Source organism: Momordica charantia (assembly GCF_013281855.1).
Source record: "Momordica charantia cultivar OHB3-1 chromosome 1 unlocalized genomic scaffold, Mcharantia_2.0 BLBB01000001.1, whole genome shotgun sequence".
NCBI classification, from domain to species: domain Eukaryota; kingdom Viridiplantae; phylum Streptophyta; class Magnoliopsida; order Cucurbitales; family Cucurbitaceae; genus Momordica; species Momordica charantia.
This window is the reverse complement of record NW_028275157.1, coordinates 16144621-16168180: the sequence shown is the minus strand read 5'-3', so window position 1 is coordinate 16168180 and position 23560 is coordinate 16144621. Positions and strand designations below refer to the sequence as shown.

Genomic DNA, 23560 nt, shown 5'->3' with positions numbered 1-23560 from the left:
GTTTATTTTCTTTAAAAGGAAAATTTTTATTTTTTTTTTGTTAAAAATAAACTTTTTTTATTATTAAAAGAAATGTAGGGGTATACTGTGCAAAGATTTTTACCATGGATGTCGTTCGTGTTAGAGTGGGTCGCTGGACTCTTGGTCGTCGTCGGTCAATCACCGGAGGATGGTCTCAAGGCAGCAATAGAGGTCGTGAGGTGTGCACCAGAGTCATGTTGTGTGTTGGTTCTATTGAACCGCTTTCAGAGACTAAGGGAAAAAATAAAAAATAAATAATAAAAATTTTTCTTTACCTAAATCATTCTTCTGTGTGCTCTCTGTTTTTCCCCCCTCCTCTGTGTGTTGTGTGTCCTTTAAATATACCAAAAAAATAACAGTAACATGCGGCGTGAGTCAAGAAAAACCAGAGAAAAAGAGGGAAAGGAAAACGTTCGGTTTTGACGAAGGAAAAACGGGAGGAAAAACAAAATGTTTATTTTTAACCAAAACACAGAATCTAAATTTATTTAAAACAAAATTATATAAATAAAATCAAATCTTTTTATTTCTTTTATTTTAATATTAAATCAAATTCTTTAAAACAAAATTTATTTTTTTTTTAAATTTAATTTAAACTTTAGCTTATAACCAATAATAAAAGTAATCCTATAGTATTTAATAAAATAAAAATTAAATAATTAAAACTAAAACTAAAATAAAGCCGGACCAAATACGGTGTCTACAGTGTATATTGAGATTACTCTATGCCAGTGGACCAGAAATAGAATTATTCTGCTGTGCGCATTAAGATTACTCTGCGCTAGTAGACCAGAATAGGATGTGGATACATATATGGTGTTGAGTTTCCTTAATTTGTTTTAGGTTTGAAAGAAGATATTTGATATGTATTTAGAATGTGTTTTTTTTAGAAAGTATATGAAGTTTTGCTGAGAAAGCTTATTATTTAAATTTAGAGAAGTGTGTTATAAGAGTTTAAATCTTAGTTACTTTTTTTTATGGAAGAAGTTTTACAAAATTATTTCCTTATTAAAATGCCACTCACTGAGCTTCCTAGCTCATTGTTTATCATTGTTTTTCTCCTCCAGGCTGCACCTGGGTTTCATAGAGATAGTCGACCAGTTTTTGCCACTCATCGTCTCAAAATTTGCATATCATTTTGTATGTACATCTAGAATGACTTATACTGGAATAGTTGTACCTTTTGTGGTCGTACAACCTGTTTATAAGTCGTGGCCGAATAGTTATTTTTTAAATGAATTATGTTACACTTTATGTTTTATATGTTGAAAAATAATCTAAATTAGTTTTAGAAATTTAGAAAGAAATTGACTATAGACTTGGTAGATGGTTGAGGGTCTGTAGTCGGTACGACTTGTCCTATAGTTAGTAGGTGTTTAGGGCGGGTCGTGTCACAACTTATGAGAATTCGGTACACTTTCAAGTAGAATCTCTCTCATGAGATTATTGCTCCTCTACTCTACCTTGCTTCATACTTGTTTGGGACTGGTGGAGCCAAATCGACGTCGGAAAGAGCTAGGGTCGAATAAGGACGAGGCAGGATCGTGTCGGGATGAAGAGGAAGGAAAAATAGTTGAAATGGGGCACTACCGGTGTTTTGGTCATATGCATGGCAGCACCGCGGTGCTGCAACGCGAAAACAAAAGAAAAATAATAACAGCGCGTGGATTGGTGTGATGTTGTTTAGGGTCATAGCGTTGAGACGGTACGCCCAGTGTCTCAATGCTACGACGTTTTTTGTTTACAAAATGGGATCGTCTTTTGTGTTTTAGGGCAGCTATGAGGATTGAGTTTTAGCCGAAAATCCAAGAGGATTAGTGGTAGTTCAGAGACAGTGTCTGGAGACATTGGCAGCACACAAAGAGGGTAGATCGATATCATTGTTTAGGGTAATTGTATCTTGATTCTTTGTGAGTTCTTTCATTTCTGTACCTAAGTATAGTTAAATACTTAGAAGCTATGAGCCTTTTGTTAGGACGTCTAGAGGGTGAATATCTGGAGTGAGATAGAGAATGCTTGTATCCAATTCTAATCATTAGTGGAACCCATAAAATTACTCATTATCAAGAGCGAGTACGAGGATATTTCTCAAACTTCTTCTGGCCAACACACTAACCGCGATAGTTCTAGTATGCTCATCACTCACCTAACCACAACCTCTACTAAATTTTAGGAACTTATAATTCTTGGTTGCATTATTGGTTAGTTTGATTTTCTTTTACATTAACTTTTGTTTTATATTTAAATATTGCTATCTTTTAATTATTAAATCATGAAGGTGAGAGTCAACATGAGCATAACTCGACGATAATTGATATATACTCCTTCCTTTGAAGTCAGAGATTTGAACCTCCCTATCCCAATTTGTTTTACTAAAAAAATCATGAGTGGGGAGTTACTTCGTAATAAATATGGAATTGATATCCTTGATATATACACTATAAGACGTAGACTTTGTTAGCAACAAGATCATATTACTATTGAGCATCATTATCGAATCCACGTATATATTCATTTCAAGAATTGATTCACAATTGTATGAATTGAACAATGGAACTTCTCATACTTAACTCATAATTTGGACCCCAAAGACAGTCATAAGGCATTCAATATCGATTCTAATTGTAAGCTTGAAGAGAAGTTTTATCCTCAAGATTTTACTGAACAAGGTTGATCTTTTTGCAGTTCCAATTACAACATTATGAGTTAGACGTACCTCACCATCCACATGCATCTGAAAAGGCATATCCACAAACATCAGAGTTATGTTGTGGCTTAGTTTGAAAAAGAAAAGTCAAAAGCTTTATTCATACAAGAGTTACTACAGTACATCGTCATCATGCACTTTATGCATGAAAACATAGATTGATGGGACGAAGTGCAGCATTTGATCTTCAAGGCCATTAATTAGGTGATCTAGTAAGACTTTTTGAGAGGACAAGTAGCTAAACGCAGCAAGCCATCCCTCATGTGAAATAGGAGAAGGCACCCAATGGAGATCCAGAATGGTGAAATGAGAATCATTAGTTGCTTCCCTATTCAATCTCGCGACGGCTCGTCGTAACAAAATGTGGTAATCAGCCACTAAACCTAGAACGGCAAAGCATTGCTCGCATGATATAAGAAATGTCAAAAGGAGAACACATTCCGCAGGCCCTAACGTTGTTACCACTACTTTCTTCACTCCCAAACTAACTATTGATGCGTTTCAAGTTCTCTATGGTCTTCTCCACCATTGACCTAATGAAGGGTTTCACACCCTACAATAACCATACAAAAATAACAAACACACACAGCTATTACAAGCAAAATATAGCATTTGAGATTTCAATATTCTTACACAAACTCCAAATATAGTATTTGAGATTTGTAAAATCACATGAAAGCAACCAAATCAACTAAGTGCAGCCCTTCGATAAGTCACAGGTGCCGACTTGGACTGACGTGGTGCTGATGGGGAGATTACTGATTACATGTACTGCTAACTTGGACTGATTTGGTGCTGACTTAGCCTAAACTTCCCCACGGTGTTTACACCTATATGGTCTGAATATGCCCGCCCCTCCTTTCCAGTGTTCTCTCTACCCCACGCTATTAATATTTATTGATTTCATCTAAAAATCAACTGGCAAATGACAGTAATAGTTCATATCTATTATAATAATCTATTGTACAAGATTCATTTCCTTTTCAATTATATGAGATTCTTAACATGTCCTTCAAGATGGTGAATCTTTTGGCTCATCGATCTTGGTCAGATCCCATTTTTTGACCGATTGCTCGTTTGAATTTTTTTTTCTTTTGGGTTGGATGTCATATTAATATTACTGAGTTTTATCTCAAAACTAATTAGTAACAAGAGAGTAAGGTCTCTTTCCTTAATTTTGTGGAATATCCTTAACCCACACATATTTTAATTTACTGTTTCAAGAATTACATTGCCACCAAACATCCTAATTAAGCTCATACTCAATTAATAACTTTAATATAGATATTATAAAAACTAGTACAATACATATATATAATCCAGTACATAAAGAGTTCACAATTGCTCCCTTTACAAAGAAGCTTTTTATTCATAGAGCAACCACAGTACACACACGAGAAAATAAAACATGATTGACCACTTAAACTATGTTGAACCATGATCATCATCCAAAATCTCTAGTAAGATTTTTTGGAAATGTCGGTTAAGTAGCTAAATGCAGCAAGCCATCCCTGTTGTGTAGGGTGAACAATGTCCCAATAGAAGGCTGACATGGGATCTTCGCATAGTTTAGAGCTTATGGTCCCTTGTTCAAATACAAACTTGTTACATGGCTCCAATGGTGTTGGAAACGTTATGTTACCTTCAGGGTATCCCTTGTTTTGGATAATGGAGGAGAAGGCAGCATGAAGATCGAGACTGGAGAAACAAGGATCATCAGTATTTGTTTCAATGTTCAATTTGGCGATTGCTTCTTGTAACAAATAGTTGTGGTAATCGGCCACGGAGTTTACAATTGGAACACATCGCTCGTAAGATAGAAACAAGGTCAACATCGGGACACATTCCAATGGTCCCAACGTTGTAACCACTACTTTCTTCACTCCCAAACTATGGATGCGTTTCAAGTCCTCTATGGTATTGTCCACCATCGACCGAATGAAGGGCTCCAAACCCTACAACATTCATGACAGACACATACATATCAAATTAGGAAGGATTAAGTCTCTTTAAACAACCATTTTGGTAACGTTCTTTTTCTTGTTTCTTAAAACACGTCTGGTAACTATGAAAACCAACCCCGTATTTAAATAGTCTTGGCAACGCCTACATATTGTGCCACAATTATATAAATAAAAAGAAAAAGAATCCAATGGAACATGGGATATTACAAGCTTGTTAAAAGTTGTGAGATTTGACTCACCCCTTTTTAAAGTATAAGAATATAAAAATAAAAATTTCCATTCGTTGTACATGCGAATTGAAAAAGTGAGTTTTAAAATTTTTTTAAAAAAAATTGCTTTTCCAACCTTTTTCTGCTATTTTTTTAAAGTTCATTAAAGTTAAGAAAGAGTTACCTGGACTAATCCCGCCAAATCAAAGAAATGATTAACAAGGTAAGTCATATAGTCATTGCCAGACACAGAGACAAGAGCTATAGAAGAGTCAATGTATTGTGGAGGAAGCGTAGAGTTATCAATAAGCCCTTGGAAGAAGTCGATTTGGTCATTCAAGTTTGGCACAGGAAATAGTGTCTTAAATACACCAGATCCACCAAAGGCAAAGTTGACACCATCTATCTGCATTAGTACATTATGCAATTGCATATATGGGATGGGAGATTCAAGGCCTAGAAAGCTCGCTGCAAATCAAATATGTATTAGATAGTAATTAGCTAATTAAAATATATTTAATAATTAAAATAGTTAAATTGTTAGAAATCATTTAATTTTACCAAAGTAATCTGTGAGAACCCGACCATCAGAGGCACGCCCAGCAGGTTTGTTGGGCCAGGTAATTCCATTTGGATACGTGCTTTCAAAATTAGTGTCGATCAAGTTGCCAGTGTCAACGTAGGAATCTCCAAACACGAATAACTTATTGAATATCCTAGAAGTCCGACGGAGAGAATACTGATGAGCTAATCCTTGTCCTAAAAGAAATAAAAACATGAAAATGTAAAGTAGCATTCTAAACGAAAACAAAAATCATATCGCACACACCTGCCATGAGGGAGACGATGAACAAGAGTGTGAGGAACAACTTTGTTGACTCCATTTGTGTAATAAAAGCCAACTGTTGTAGGTGCTTCCAATCGCCACCATGGATGTGCTATTATATAGTAGTGTGTTCAAGATTGTGGAGCCTACGGCATTTAAATTTAAATTCAAAACGATATGATAGGTAAAAGTTATATATATGAGTGTTGATCATCGATCCGCTAACTTCTTCACAACATGATTTTTTTTCCTTTTCAAAAGTTCACGACAAGAATATTAGATCAAGATTCTACCTCTTTTGGCTCATCGATCTTGACTTGGTTTTATTTTTCGATCGAATGCTCATTTGAGTTGATAATAAGAAGTACAAGATTAGTCAATGTTTATTATAAACTTGTATAAGGTCCATCTCCTTTTCAACCGGGATCTTTAACAATAAACTCATTTCAATTTTGTTAAAATTAAAATGAGTAAAACATAATAAATTATAAATAATATAATTATACAAAATTGATAACATACCTGTTAATAAATTAGCTTATAATATTTTAAATTGAATTAATAGCGAATAATACTTTAAATTGAATTTTTTTTAGTCTGAGATTCAATTTTCAAATTGCCTACCTACCAAACCCATCTTTGAAAACAACAACAAAATACAACTCTATTTTTTAAATTTCTATTTATAGATTACCAACTAAATCCATTATAGAGTATGCTTATAATAATATTTAATTATTTTAGTAAGTTGATCATAACCATTGATCAAATAAATCAATTGCATTTTTTAATTAAGTTGATCTAAAGTTGGAACCTCCTCTTTTTTTTTTTTTTTAAGGTCTGAATTTGGTTTGCCTTATTTTTTACCCACACAGCTCCTTCAAACGCTAGTTAGCCTTTTCATAAGGGATCGTTTTTGCAAGGAAAAGCTTAGTCGCAAGTGGGATTCAAATCCATATCCATCTTTCGCTTAGTAAAATGAAATATAACCAAAACAAATGACACACTTTTACATAATGGCACAAGAATATGATAGTGGTTGGAACTTGAAAGCACACAAGTACGAGTTGCCTTCTATTACGTAGGATATATAATTTTGCACCACAATAGGGTCTGACACTAAAGTTGTTCATCCCGCTCTTGTTCTTTGTCTCCCACTCTAAGTATTCGTAAATAATTGAATTCACTAGCGCAAGTTACACGACTTCGTTTCAATGAATAAAAAAATAGCTATTTTGAACTACTTCATTGCTTCACCATCTTAATGTTCCTATTTAGCTATCATATTTTCTCCAAGTTCAGAAGATAATAAATTTTAAAGAGAGAAAACAAAGAGAAAAACTCATCAAGAGAGCCATTTTCTTACTTATCGTAAAAAAAAAGTTGCCATTGAAGAGAACAAGATGGCTGGTCCTGAACTGGGTTTGCCTTATTTTTTTACTGACCAAGCTCTTTCAATTGCTAGCCAACCTTCTCATATGGGATCTTTTTGCAAGGAACTTTCGGCATAAGATGCATTAAAATCTATATCCATCTTTGGTTTGGTAAAATGAAATATAATTCAAAATAAATTAGAAACACTTTCTAAGGGAACATATATCAATTTCTGCCGTGTTTTTTTAGTACAGCAAGTGGGAATAGAGGGATCCGAACTTACGGCCTCTTCGTCAAAGACACGTGTCAGTTACGGTTGAATTAATTGGTCAAAAACATATGTCGATTACTAATGAATTAAACTGAGTTCATATTGACACTTTAATGCTGACTTTACTGTGGTTTACAATAATATATCGTATCGTACGTAAAAGAAGCCAACTCAATCTTGTGTGCTATATATCTAAATGAAAAAGTAAAGTTGAGGACAAGGACAAAAACGTAAATGGACTGAAGATATTCTCCATTCTTGTTCCTATTTAGGTCACCCCACTCCCGTCTGTGGTCCTCGAAGTAAAAGTAACATCTACTACCGATCATAAATTAATTATAAATTAGACAACTACCAAGGTCAGGAGTGTAAAACGTGTTATAAATATTGGGTTGGGATACCTACGTTGCCTTATGAGAAGTAATGACACAATAAATTATATAACATTGTCATAATTAAAGGCATATAATGCGCACTATGGTCCCGAAGTGGAATTTGAGTGGCTTCCTTGGGTCGATATATTTTAGGGTAATTGCATTGAGTAACAATACTATCTTAAGTACTGTTTAAAATTTTCAAATATAACAAAATATTAGAATTCTGATTCGGTAATTTTTCATTATTCTGACTTTACCCTTTTTCAGATTTGGCACGGAAATTTCTTGGTTGAGACACGATGGACGCACCATGTTGCCACTTGGCTTCTCCTCTTTGGTTCCAAATGTTTGGGTTTGGAAAGCTACGACCATTTTTCTCTCTTTCTCTGATCTTGTTTATCTCCTTTTTTCTTTCCTGTGGCACCTTATTTTGCCTGATTCTTCCATTTTCTACCCATTGTATGTATAATAACCCCAAATGGGATTATTATTTTGATGCCTCCACAACTTCTTACCCCTCATCCCATCTCTCAAACATGTTCAAAATTTTCCCACCATTTGCTATCCCCTTCACATATCTGAACTGACTTTTTCGTGATTAATTTGATAGTTTAAGCTTTCATTTTCACGATTATCTAGATTATTTGAAACTAGTATTTCAAATATATATCTGACACATATTAGGATTACATTAGTAGTAAATCATATAATCATATCAGAAGTTATATCAGTAAATATCATAATTATATTAGTAGTAATGTATACGATCAGTAACTCTAGATTTCATTTTGTTTGTTTGCACCATTGTTTTCATTTAAAAAAAATAACTGGGTATATTAGCATTATATCAACACAAAAATATCATAGTTATATTAAAATTATATCAGATGTAAGTCAGAGACATATCAAGTGTATATCACAAATATATTAGTGTTATATCAATGTTAAATCATATAATCATATAATAAGTTATATCAATACATATCCTATTATATAAATGGTATATTAGTTGTATATCAGTTGTAAATGAGAGGCATATCAAAAAAATATATATATATATATATATATATATAATCAATGGTAAATCATATAAATCATATCAGAACTTATATTAGTAAAAATTATAGTTATATCAAACGTATATCGACGGTAATAAGAGACATATCAAATATATATCATTATTATATCAATTGTAAATCAATAGTAAATCATATAAATCCTATTAGAAGGTATATAAATAGAAATTATAAAAATTAAAAATACACCTAAATTTTACTTTTATTTAAGAAATATCTTTATTTTTCAAATGTTAATATTTCAGTAATACATTTCGATCCGTCAATATTTTTAACGAAAAATTGGTAGGATTGAATTTAGAACAACGTAACAATTAATGTCTATATTTGAATCTAAAGTTTTCTTCCTTCGTTATCGAGAGATTTTGTTTCTCTATTATTTACTCCTACTTGGTCCTAAAATCCTCTTTTAAAAAATGATAGATTGTTCCATTTTTCGCTCCTTTCAAACTTAATTAAGATAAAATTCAATTGAGACATATATCTCTAGTGTTTAAATCACCATCCTAACTCACATGTTGTAGTACTAAAAAAAGCAAACAAGGTTTTGCATTAATTATTATATATTATCGTTTCAGATTATGCCATGTCAACTTTCTGTTCAAAATATTAACAAATGTTTGTTGAAAAAGTATTTTTAAAATGTTTACGAAATGCCAAAGTAGCCTTTAAACTTTAATTTTGAAAAGAAAGATAGAAATATATTTTTAAATAAATGACAATGTTCAATGAGTATTTTTTTTTTTACAATTAGCTTAATTTATTTTACAATTCAATTACATGGTACGTACGCGTGAGCTTCGTTATGTGACCACGTTGTGCCCATGTAATACATGTATGACAAATACTGTTTTGTAGCGTTGGTAATTCATAATTAGGCCGCTGAAAAAAAAAATCCACATCTTTCACACACTACTAGTGATGTTTAGAGTTTAGGATCTAGGGTTTTGTTACTTTCCTACGTCGAGACCAAGAACTTTATTATTCCTAATCCTCATCTCATTTATTTATTATATAATGAATCGTTTATTTTTTATCTTTCATTATACATATTTGGATGTGAAATTTAAGAGATATGGTTGATGTAAGAGATAATATCTATCATGTTTACCTCTTAGGACTCATTTGTATTGATGATTTGAATGGTAAAATTTAAATCTTAGGATTTGTTGTTTGATGAATTAGAAAATTTATAAATTTTCCTTTCAAATGGGAATTTTCCGTGAGAATTTGAGAATTTAAATATGTATAGCATACTAAATTTTAGGAACTTATAATTCTTGGTTGCATTATTGGTTAGTTTGATTTTCTTTTACATTAACTTTTGTTTTATATTTAAATATTGCTATCTTTTAATTATTAAATCATGAAGGTGAGAGTCAACATGAGCATAACTCGACGATAATTGATATATACTCCTTCCTTTGAAGTCAGAGATTTGAACCTCCCTATCCCAATTTGTTTTACTAAAAAAATCATGAGTGGGGAGTTACTTCGTAATAAATATGGAATTGATATCCTTGATATATACACTATAAGACGTAGACTTTGTTAGCAACAAGATCATATTACTATTGAGCATCATTATCGAATCCACGTATATATTCATTTCAAGAATTGATTCACAATTGTATGAATTGAACAATGGAACTTCTCATACTTAACTCATAATTTGGACCCCAAAGACAGTCATAAGGCATTCAATATCGATTCTAATTGTAAGCTTGAAGAGAAGTTTTATCCTCGAGATTTTACTGAACAAGGTTGATCTTTTTGCAGTTCCAATTACAACATTATGAGTTAGACGTACCTCACCATCCACATGCATCTGAAAAGGCATATCCACAAACATCAGAGTTATGTTGTGGCTTAGTTTGAAAAAGAAAAGTCAAAAGCTTTATTCATACAAGAGTTACTACAGTACATCGTCATCATGCACTTTATGCATGAAAACATAGATTGATGGGACGAAGTGCAGCATTTGATCTTCAAGGCCATTAATTAGGTGATCTAGTAAGACTTTTTGAGAGGACAAGTAGCTAAACGCAGCAAGCCATCCCTCATGTGAAATAGGAGAAGGCACCCAATGGAGATCCAGAATGGTGAAATGAGAATCATTAGTTGCTTCCCTATTCAATCTCGCCACGGCTCGTCGTAACAAAATGTTGTGGTAATCGGCCACTAAATCTAGAACGGCAAAGCATTGCTCGCATGATATAAGAAATGTCAAAAGAAGAACACATTCCGCAGGCCCTAACATTGTTACCACTACTTTCTTCACTCCCAAAACTCCCAAACTATTGATGCGTTTCAAGTTCTCTATGGTCTTCTCCACCATTGACCTAATGAAGGGTTTCACACCGTACAATAACCAAACAAAAATAACAAACACACACAGCTATTACAAGCAAAATATAGCATTTGAGATTTCAATATTCTTACACAAACTCCAAATATAGTATTTGAGATTTGTAAAATCACATGAAAGCAACCAAATCAACTAAGTGCAGCCCTTCGATACAGTCACAGGTGCCGACTTGGACTGACGTGGTGCTGATGGGGAGATTACTGATTACATGTACTGCTAACTTGGACTGATTTGGTGCTGACTTTGCCTAAACTTCCCCATGGTGTTTTACACCTATATGGTCTGAATATGCCCGCCCCTCCTTTCCAGTGTTCTCTCTACCCCACACTATTAATATTTATGGATTCCATCTAAAAATCAATTGACAATGAGAGGAATAGTTCATATCTATTATAATAATCTATTGTAAGATCTCTTTCCTTTTCAATTATATGGGATCCTTAATATGCCCTTCAAGATCGTGAATCTTTTGGCTCATCGATCTTGGTCGGATCCTATTTTTTGACCGATTGTTCGTTAGAGTTTTTTCTTTTTTGGCTCTGATACTATATTAACATTCATGGGTTCCATCTCAAAAACTAATTAGCAATAAGAGAGGTAGTTCATACCTATTATAAACCATTTAAGGTTAATGATGTGAATATCCTTAATCAACACATATTTTAATTTACTGTTTCAAGAATGACATTGCCACCAAACATCCTAATTAAGCTCATACTCATTTAATAACTTTAATATCGATATTAATAAAAACTAGTACAATACATATATATAATCCAGTACATAAAGAGTTCACAATTGCTCCCTTTACAAAGAAGCTTTTTATTCATAGAGCAACCACAGTACACACACGAGAAAATAAAACATGATTGACCACTTAAATTATGTTGAACCATGATCATCATCCAAAATCTCTGGTAAGATTTTTTGGAAATGTCGGTTAAGTAGCTAAATGCAGCAAGCCATCCCTGTTGTGTAGGGTGAACAATGTCCCAATAGAAGGCTGACATGGGATCTTCGCATAGTTTAGAGCTTATGGTCCCCTTTTTCAAATACAAACTTGTTACATGGCTCCAATGGTGTTGGAAACGTTATGTTACCTTCAGGGTATCCCTTGTTTTGGATTATGGAGGAGAAGGCAGCATGAAGATCGAGACTGGAGAAACAAGGATCATCAGTATTTGTTTCAATGTTCAATTTGGCGATTGCTTCTTGTAACAAATAGTTGTGGTAATCGGCCACGGAATTTACAATTGGAACGCATCGCTCATAAGATAGAAACAAGGTCAACATCGGGACACATTCCAATGGTCCCAACGTTGTAACCACTACTTTCTTCACTCCCAAACTATGGATGCGTTTCAAGTCCTCTATGGTATTGTCCACCATCGACCGAATGAAGGGCTCCAAACCCTACAACATTCATGACAGACAGATACATATCAAATTAGGAAGGATTAAGTCTCTTTAAACAACCATTTTGGTAACGTTCTTTTTCTTGTTTCTTAAAACACGTCTGGTAACTATGAAAACCAACCCCGTATTTAAATAGTCTTGGCAACGCCTACATATTGTGCCACAATTATATAAATAAAAAGAAAAAGAATCCAATGGAACATGGGATATTACAAGCTTGTTAAAAGTTGTGAGATTTGACTCACCCCTTTTTAAAGTATAAGAATATAAAAATAAAAATTCTCATTCGTTGTACATGCAAATGGAAAAAGTGAGTTTTAAATTTTAAAAAAAAAATTTCCAACGTTTTTCTCCTATTTTTTTTAAGTGCATTAAAGTTGAGAAAGAGTTACCTTGGCTAATCCCACCAAATCGAAGAAATGATTAACAAGGTAAGTCATATAGTCATTGTCAGATACAGAGACAAGAGCTATAGAAGAGTCAATGTATTGTGGAGGAAGCATAGAGTTATCAATAAGCCCTTGGAAGAAGTCGATTTGGTCATTCAAGTTTGGCACAGGAAATAGTGTCTTAAATACACCAGATCCACCAAACGCAAAGTTGACACCATCTATCTACATTAGTACATTATGCAATTGCATATATGGGATGGGAGATTCAAGGCCTAGAAAGCTCGCTGCAAATCAAATATGTATTAGATAGTAATTAGCTAATTAAAATATATTTAATAATTAAAATAGTTAAATGGTTAGAAATCATTTAATTTTACCAAAGTAATCTGTGAGAACCCGACCATCAGAGGCACGCCCAGCAGGTTTGTCGGACCAGGTAATTCCATTCGGATACGTGCTTTCAAAATCAGTGCCTATAAAGTTGCCAGTGTCAACGTAGGAATCTCCAAACACGAATAATTTATTGAATATCCTAGAAGTCCGACGGAGAGAATAATGATGAGCTAATCCTGAAAGAAATAAAAACATGAAAATGTAAAGTAGCATTCTAAACAAAAACAAAAATCATATCGCACACACCTGCCATGAGGGAGACGATGAACTAGAGTGGGAGGAACAACTTTGTTGACTCCATTTGTGTTAGAGAAGTTAATTCTTGTGTGTGCTCTCAAGAGTCACCATGGTTGTGTTATTATATAGCAGTGTTAAAGATTTTAAAAATATTTATTGAAAATTTTAAAAGAATAGAGATATTTTTAAACTAAGCGAGACAAATACTGGTTATTTTATATATATATATATATATAATTTAGTCTAATTTACCATGGTGCCCATGTGATACCTTCTTGACAAATGATACTCTAAGCATCTTTGCGTCTCTGGAAGATAATATATAAATGAGGAAACGCAGCCCATATAAAACACATGTTTCATTATTCCACATTTTCTTTATCCATTTGTCTAAAATGTCGACTAATTTATAATTAGGCTCTATATCCTTAATTAGGGGCGTTACTTTCTTCTTCGGAACCAAAAGAGACTAGGAATGTAAGGTTAAATCTAATCGATAATTATCAGTTAATTAACGATTCCTGTGGAGGAAACTAGGAATATAAGGTTAAATCTAATCGATTATTATCAGTTAATTAACAATTCCTATGGAGGCTCTTACCAAATAGAACAAGAAAATTGTTACAACAAGCGAGATAGAAAAATAGTTAAAGCCATACAAAAATTTCAAATCGCCACCAACACCCACATATTGTATGTTTGTTGGAATTAATTTAATAATTTAATTCATATGTGGGTAACAAATTAAAGAGCAATTATATTTGGGCTATTTAATGTGCATACAAGTGATTTTAATTATGGGCCCATGACTTGCCATTTAGTGGTGTGACTTGCAGAGTAGAAACCAGTCCATTAATCCTAGGGGATTATGAGAAACCCTAGGATTAACCTATAAATATATGGTTATAGTCCCCAATACACTATGCTTCTTGAGCCTCCTGTTCTCCATCAAACAGAGAGTATTGCCTATATTTGGTCTGGGTTGCATAGTTGAGGAAGACTATAAACCACAACTTCTTGCCGATTGGTTTCAGGTAATTCTAATGATTTTGGTTTTCTTCCATGCTTAGATCATTGGCCTTGATTGTTCTATAATTTTATGGCTTTTATTTTAGAATAATCATGAATTAGGATTTGTTTAAAATTTCTAACAAGTGGTATCAGAGCAAGTTTTGCATGGATGATTACTGGATCTTTAAGAGTTAAGTTCATTGTTCTTTTAATAACTTATTTATTTAAACAAAAAGTTATTAAGATTATTTGGATTGATAAGATGTTTGAACAATTTTCACATGATTAAAATTCTTAATTGATTGAAAATTGTTCGAATTTATCCCTGACTAATTTGATAAAGTTTATTTTTTTTTATTAACAAATTAGTTGTGACGGTGAATCTTTAGTTTTCATTAAAAGAAAAATTAAAGAAATTGCGACACTCCAATAAGGTATCGTTTGAAGATAACGGCTGTTGCATGGAGATAATGCCCTAGCACCAACTATTTTTAAATGTTGCAGTGCGCAAACTCACAGACGTTTTTTTTTGTGGCTATTTATTTAATTTTTAATAATTATTTATTTAGTTATCAATTTATATTCTGTTTTGAATATTCTGGGCGAATTTAAATATAGAGGTCGGTTTAATTTTCCTTTTATGTTGTGCTAATTAAAGATTGTTGATTATGGTGAATAAATTAACAATTTAATCAATACTTTGCACAATTTTTAAATTTCTATGAATGTTTTGATTTAGAAATGTTATTGTTAATTGTTGAAAATAACTTAGGTATTTTATTGTCATATGGAAACAATTAATAATAATTAAGTAATAATTTTGTGAGATTTGAGTATTGTTGTTTATGCGAATTGTGATCGGCCCAAAGGAAGGTCACAATTTGGCCAAATAACAAATACACTTACAATTATGTATTAGATTATTGTGCTACAATTAGTGCTTCATAGCCTATGTTGAATTGTTGATGATTTATAATATCAATAATATTCCTTTTGGGAAAATCCAGTTTTTCTTTTTTATTTCTGGATTTAATAAATTATTTAGAGGACTTTTCCCATTATTAAATTATGCATATAAAAATATTATTATTAATTTTGAAAATAATTTTGGTAGTTTTATTTTCATAAATATAAAATTAATAATAATAAAGTTATATATGTTGCATAATTGTCTGATCATTTTGGTTGGTGTTAATTTGATGAATCATGCTACCAAAGTAGCTTCTGATTTCTGATATTGATATCTTTCAAAATTATCAAATGTTTGTGGATTTGTGTATTTATGCACTCTGTAGTCGGCCCAAAGGAAGACTTCAGTTTGGCCAAATAACAGATCCACATATTGTTAGATGGTCATAAACATGGATAATATAAAGTTATGTCATGTGAGTGATTGCCGGCCCAAAGGAAGGCTTTCACTTGACATGATTGATTATCAATGTTTGATCACCACATGGAGAGTATCACTTGCAAGTTGATATTGTTGGCCCAAATGAAGGCTATCAATGTTGTGTTAGGTATCTTGTTGTCCTCATTGAGTTTAATTATAAAGTATTTTTATAAATACTTAAGGTTAATTTTGAGCATGTTTTATTTTTGAATTAGTTATTGTTAAATATTATTTAATTGCCTTAATATGTATTTAAGAATAATTTCTATTCAAGTTTGCATGAATTTTTTATAAAGAAAGGAAACACTTCAACTTTTGCAAATCAATATCCCTCTAAGGTTTAATTGGGATCTTGAAAAGTCGGAGTAACCTTAATTATATAAGCATTATGACGGTGTTTTGCAACATTCAAGGGGATTATGTTTAATGAGGAAATAATTAGGAAAGTTCCTTAACGATTGTTTTGAAAAGTACAAAAGGAATAGACTTTAAATTTTTGTTGACTATTTATTAATAAAGAATAAAGGAACACTAGTGAGTACACCAAATGATCTAATGCACAAAATTTAAAATATTCAAGGATTTACTTGTGCATTTGATACCATTTGAGACATTATACAATAGGTATGTAGTGGGTTATGATACTTATAACTGATGTTTCAAAGAAAATGGGTTAAGTAAGAAAAGATAAAATTGTACTCATTAATTGTTTATTTCCTTAAAGAAAGAAATTAAAGTTGGTACTAAGGTTTATTTGGAACATATGTTCGCCTAAACCACAAAAGAATCAAGCTTAGTACTTCTCTTGATATTTTTAGGAAATTTGAACATATATAAGAAAAAACAAAAAATGTTCCAAATACGTTGCCACATGAGGTATAAAGAAAATTTGGCTTCTCACTTAGGGTATTTAACAAGTTAGACTTGCATATGAAAACTTATATAATGTATTGAATAGACTTTGGTATTTCTATTCGTTGCTTGTTGGTTTTCACGATTAAACAGACATTCAAGTTTGTATTAGGAATGATCAAGGGGACATAATTGAAATTGTCAAATTAGGTGCTATTGAGAGTTTTAGTATTTTGGAACATCAATTTATAGCCTATTCAATATGGCTTCTTTAAATGTTTAACAACATTGGTTATAAGAAATTAAATTTACTCTCGTTAAGGGCATCGATATTTGATATAGGAGAGGTCTTTATTCCTGGATATCTTAAAAGTCGTCATATATTAATTCGTAGTGAATGAAATCGTTAGGAAATATGATGGATTGAAAAGATAAGGTCTAAGTCATTTGCTAACTCCTTTAAGGATTTATAGAGCTAATAAGTAATATATATTTTCAGGCAAACCTGAAATATATGTTACTTATAGAATGATTCAAAGCTCAAAAAGGTCTGGTAAGAAATATGACAAATCATTTTTCCTTACCCTCAGTCTATTTGGAGAAAACACTCAAGTTTGTTATAAAAAAGTTTAAGTGGTGTACCAAATAAAGAAACAACTAAAATTACTTACAATTCAAGGTTTTACGAGACTTGGACTTAAGGTTTTTAGTTGTCACTCTAGATACACTAGTCTTTCAATATATATATAATTTCTAAAGTTAGTTCCCACTTAAAGTTAATATGGATGAGATCTTAAAGTTTCTTAAGGATGTTGAGTTTGGGGGGAAGATAAAGTAAAGAATGTTGTATTTAAGAGAAATTTAGTTATTTTCTCTTTATAAAAATATTAGCAAAGAATAAAGATTCTCCTCGTTTTAGTAAAACAAGCTCAACATCGTTAAAAATGTGATTAAAGTAAGTAGAAGAGATACCAGAAATATGATTATAAAGATTAAAGTCTGATAAAAAGAGTATATTCTCTTCAGTTAAACAAAGTTTTATCTCTTAAAAGGAAAAATGAATGTCATAAAGAATGTGTTGAAACAACAAACAACGAAGATATTTTACTTTTTGTTATATTGCTTTTAAAAGGCAATGTTAACAAATATAAGGCTCATCTAGTTGTTATGGTTTCAAATCGATCTTAATGCTGACATTAATTTTTTAGAGATCTTTTCTATGGCTTCTCGAAAAGTTATTTCAAGTAAATGACAATACTTATAACTTTTTTGAGTTTTGTCAGATGAATATAAATATTGGTTTCTTAATTGTATAATTTATGAAATCAATAAATTTGTATATTTTGGAAACTTTTGATCTAGTAAGACAAAGTTTCAAAAGGTTTATATTCATCTGTGATCTCAGTGAAGAATTTTTTATCTGCAATTTCATAATTTTCATTATATATTGATATTATCATATGTAATACGAAAAGTAATAGGAGTAATAATTATGAATTACAGGTTTAGTGGGAGTAAATTTATTTACCTAGTGTAATATGCCTGCGACATAATAAAGGTCTTGTTAGATGATGAAAACTTGCATGAACATATCTCTTTTATATTGTGAAATGATATTGTAAGATCAATCTCAAGTAACATTGAGAATTCACAAAAGAACTATGTTGAAAGGTATTGCAAGTTCTCTAGCATAAAGATTTATGTATTGAATCACTAGTGAAGATAAACTCACTGAGTCAATAGAGGTCCCTTGAATAATAAAGTAAAATAAAAAAAAAATTCATGCTTAAAGTCTATATGCTTCCGTTGCAGTATTCATATCAAGAATGAAAGGCAATTTTTTATAACTTTTAATTGGATATAAAGAGTTATAAGGTGTTAAAAAAAAAGTTGCATGCTCACTCATCATAATCATATTAATTAGAGATCATAAGGCTATTTGATTTTGATAATTTGAGTTGTCATCTAGATCCACCTTTGAGGCTATATTCACTAATATGTTAAAGGATACTACTATCTCGTGGTAGAGAGTCACTTTAATCCCTTTCACCACTAAAGTTTGTGTTTATAGCATTTTGTATGTGGCAATGAACTTAAGAATATGGTTATCAAATTTTGTCATTAGGTTATTTTGACAAAGATTTGTTTTTTTTTTCCATATTACAGCAACAAAAGCTTTTGTATGAATATTTAAGCTTTAGTTGATAAAGAAAATTCAGAGTATTTTTGTTTTAAGAAATGCAACTCCATCATTGCGGATCTGCTCATTAAGAATTTTCACAAAAGTTTTACGAGCATAATGCTCATATAGATGTGAAAATTATGGTATGTCAGTTGAGTGGAAGTTTGTATTTTCTTAAATTAGACATGTAGTTTACATAAAGCTAGAAAGCATAAATTTGGATCTCTTTAAAACCCTAGGAGGACCAATACAGCATTATAGTAGAACATAAGGAGAGGGGATTCAAACTCACAACCTCTTAGTTGGAGATATATGTCAATTACCACTAAGCTATGTTCGCTTTAACCGTGAGTAATTATAGACAATTAATTGGTAAATAGTTATGAGTTACATGATTCACATTTTTCCATGTGATCAGAGTCACAGTTATTTGGTCATATAAGGGGAATGTGTAGGCAGAGGGGATGGAAGTGCATGGCATATGCATTATTAACCAAACCTTAAAAAGACCACCTTTATATTTTATTACTCAAGGAGTGATGATTTTTAAACATTATAAAAAATAAAACTAATTTTTAAATATGATTATTTGTAGATTATTTTTTAGAATAGTGTAGTTTTAAATTTTCGCACAATGTGGTTGTCTCTCTAAAAAGACGATTTTGTACACGAAAACTTGAGAAACGAGGTGGTAGTAAAATCAAATAAGATGAAAATATTCTCTACATATTTTAAGTTAGAGGAGAAAATTTTTGTATCATTTTTTATTAATATTCATGTGTTCCATCTCAAAACCAACTAGCAATGAAGAAGTAGTATGGCTGTAAGATCATTTTTTCTTTTCAATGTGGGATCTTTAACATTTTGATCCTTCAAATTTGAGTTAGGTATCTATTTACTTCTTAAAGTTTCGTTGATGAGTTTTTAAAAAGAATGGACATTCCAAACATGAGTTATGTACGAGGTGCAGTTGAAGCAAAAAGGGTATATAGTATATATAGGGATGAAAAATTGTATCTTTTTTATCCTTTGGTTACTCTTTTGTTCCATACTGTAACAAGTTTAATTTACTAAGCAATTAATTGCATTACCACTGTTTATGCAAGGATATGCACAACAGTGTATTTCAGATTGCAGCTCGAACTCGGCCTCCGGACTGATCTGAATACTTGGGCGGACTTGCACAAAAAGGTGAGCACTCCGACGATCAAGTCAGTATAGGTCGGATTCCCAGTTTAGTTCGAGGTCAGAAATCATCGTACCTGATCGTGGAGTGAAGTCCTCTACTTATGGGTGGTAGTCCCGCTAATCTCGCGACGGTTACACCCGGTAATCTCGGGACCGTCGGTTACACCCGGTAATCTCGGGACCGACGGTTATACCCGATAATCACGCCGCTGACAGTAGCTCACATCGGCCCCCACCGAGCTTCCCGGTAGGTCGGACCTCGGCCAGGTTCACCTCGGCCCTCATACTTAGCATCTGTCAACGCTAGTGGTGGTGATCTCGGCCGTCCGAGCTGGGTATGACTCATGAGTCATCGTGGAGCACCAATAGGGGTCCTCCACGTGTCCAGGGTATTCTCTTCCCCAAACAACCACCAAAACATTAAGCCCCCCAATAGCACTCATTAATTGTTCTCAAAATTTTTGTCAGATGTAGGTGCCTTAACTATTTGAGCTTAACTATTTGAGCTATGTTCGATTTGGCTAGTTTTTTAAAATTTTACAAAAATAAAACACTACAATAATTTAGATTGAGATGACCATTTATAAACAATAACGACGGTTCACACCATCTGCCCCCTCTAATATTTGATTTAGAAATTTTCGAAAATCCAAATTTTGATGATACTTAAGAATCGATATCAAATATGTAAAAACAACATAAATTAAAAAGCGACATGGAAGGTAATAAATTAACATTTGAATTTTGCTCTGAAGCCTTCTTCTCTCGTTATCAAGAGTATTTGTTGCTCTATTATCTACCCAATTCGGTCTTAATCTTGTTTTAAAAACAATATCTTACTCCACATTTTATCTCTTTTCAAACTTAATCAGACAACATTCCATTCAAAAGACCGTGTGTTCAAGTCATCATCCTCATATATATTCTAGTACTAAAAAAATCAAATAAAATTCTACATTAATTGTCATATCATTTCAAATTCTATTACATCACCTTCCTATTCAAAATATTAACCGATGTTTGTTCAAAAGTATTTTTAAAATATTTATGAAAGATGAATAATAGTATTAAAATTTTTGAAAGAATAGAGATATTTTTAAAATAAGTTACAAGTTAGTTTGGCTATTTTTATTTTTATATAATTTAGTCTAATTTATTTTAGATACCATATCAATATTCATGGTTCCATCTCAAAATTAATTGGCTATAAAAAACGTAGTCCATGTTTATTATAAATCTATGTAAGGTCCGTTCTTTTATCAACGTGCGATCTTTAACATTTATGACGAATGATACTCTAGCATCGTTACGTATCTAGAAGATAATATAATGTTGGAAAGGCAGGCCACATAAAACACATGTTTCATTCCACACATTTCCTTTATCCATTTGTCTAACATGTCGGCTACTTTATAATCAGGCTCTATATCTTTAATTAAAGGTATTACTTTTTTCTTCGGAACCAAACACTGCTTTTTAAACAATGAAATTTGGGAAAAAACAAAAAAAATCTCGTAAACATCTCTCTTCAAATATATACTTTTTAAAAACTTAAAAAGGCAAATTATTTTAAATATAAACAAAAATAATCAATTCGTTATTCTAATTAAATAGACTTAAACCTTAATCCAACTTTCTTCTCATTTCTTTTCATTTATTTTCCTTTTTATTTTTGTGCCTTCTACTTTCTTATTTTATTTTTTTCTCTAAACAATATTTCTATCTATCCAACTATATAATGAAGTAGTCTTTCTCCCAAAAAAAATCTATCAAACTACCCACCAATCTCTTTGCAAATCATTTGAAACCGAAATTGTCTAAATTAGTAGTATAAAAATTAAAATAAAAAAAAATAAAACTTATAGAAGACCTACCCAGCAAAATAGAAAAAACAACTTATATTTTTATTAAATTATTAAAAAGAGGGCATTAGATTTGGGAGAAAATAAAAATCAGAATAGTGAGGGACAAACTTATACATAGAGAGAAAAAAAAAGTTAGGATGTGAGTGATAAAAAATTTAAGAGAGCAAAAAAATATAGTTGGAGAGACAAAAAAATTAGATTGAGAAAAATTCTTTAAAATATAATTTAAAATATGAAAGAGAATGAAATTATTTAGAGAGTAAAAATGATGTAATTAAAATTTAAAAAAAAAAATATATATATATATATATATATATAATTGGGGTAGTTTTTAAAATGTAGTTTAAATTTTTTTTAAAAAAATTCCCAACATTAAAGTAGTTTTCAGACTTAATTATAAAAGTACTGTAGTTTTTGCGGACATTGAAGATGTGGTTGCCACATGTAAATCATACCTATCATGTGCAAAAGAGTGACATAATGGGTCGAAAAAACTTATCAACATAACTCATACGATTTGATTTGGATTATAAATTTGTATGGATTGAGATCCTGTTCACCTACCAGTATTTCGAAATATAAATGAATCGAAATGAAAATCAATCGGAATAGGACTAGTATTCCTTTAATACTATTTACCATAAATTCTCTGGAATCGAAATCAGAAATCTTTGATGTTGTTTACTAAAACTGTTTAGAATCGAAATCGGAATCATATATATGACAATTACTAGTATACCTCTCTCTTCTTGTAACTAATCACAAATTCATTGTGGTACTAATTTTTTAATTACAATAATAATTTATTTTATTTTATTACTATATTATTGATAGTCAAAATTTTTTTACCAAAACAATTTATTTAATATTAATATTAATTTAATAATTAATAATTAAAATAAAATTACATTTACTAAAATAAAATAGACTCATCATCCTTTAATATAAAATATTAATAAATTTTATTATAATAATGTTATTAAATTTTATTATTATAATAATTAATAATGATTATTATATTTTAGGAAATCTTACATTAATTAATAATAACAAAATTAAATATATGTTCATATGTTTTTCTAAATTTTCAAATATGACACAAATTTTCACTTATATCAGTAGTATATCAAATATATATCATGTATATATTGTAAAAACACTTATATCAGTACACATACAAACTGCAAGTATATTAGACACTCATATCTGTAGTATATTAGATGTATATCACATATATATATCACTAGTCAGATATATTATAGATGTATATCATTGATTCATTTGGTTAAAATTGTAATTTAAAATTGGACCTCCATTTTTTAAAAAGAAAAAAAAAATATATATATATATATATTTTTTATGACCCAGAGTCGGCGACCCTTTGGCCTTTATGCCCCTATATTTGGGGATATGTGCTCTATCCTCATACCCGTTACATACT

General features: G+C 31.3%; 2 protein-coding genes across 2 annotated transcripts; both read right to left on the bottom strand.

Moving 5' to 3' along the window:
• Window positions 1-3978: 3978 nt before the first annotated feature.
• Window positions 3979-5814, bottom strand: LOC148213344 (GDSL esterase/lipase At5g03610-like). Its single transcript, XM_088125052.1, has 4 exons — window positions 5731-5814; window positions 5463-5660; window positions 5086-5369; window positions 3979-4683 (listed from the first exon to the last, which is right to left on the bottom strand). Exons 1-4 carry the CDS (start codon window positions 5783-5785, stop codon window positions 4186-4188), a joined length of 1035 nt encoding a protein of 344 aa, XP_087981178.1. The 5' UTR covers window positions 5786-5814; the 3' UTR covers window positions 3979-4185.
• A 6085-nt stretch (window positions 5815-11899) lies between these two features.
• On the bottom strand, window positions 11900-13695 carry LOC111025813 (GDSL esterase/lipase At5g03610). The gene is given in 4 exon segments (XM_022303706.2): window positions 11900-12606; window positions 13002-13285; window positions 13379-13570; window positions 13641-13695. Coding segments are annotated over 4 exon segments (918 nt in total). The 3' UTR covers window positions 11900-12219.
• Between the last annotated feature and the right edge of the window lie 9865 nt (window positions 13696-23560).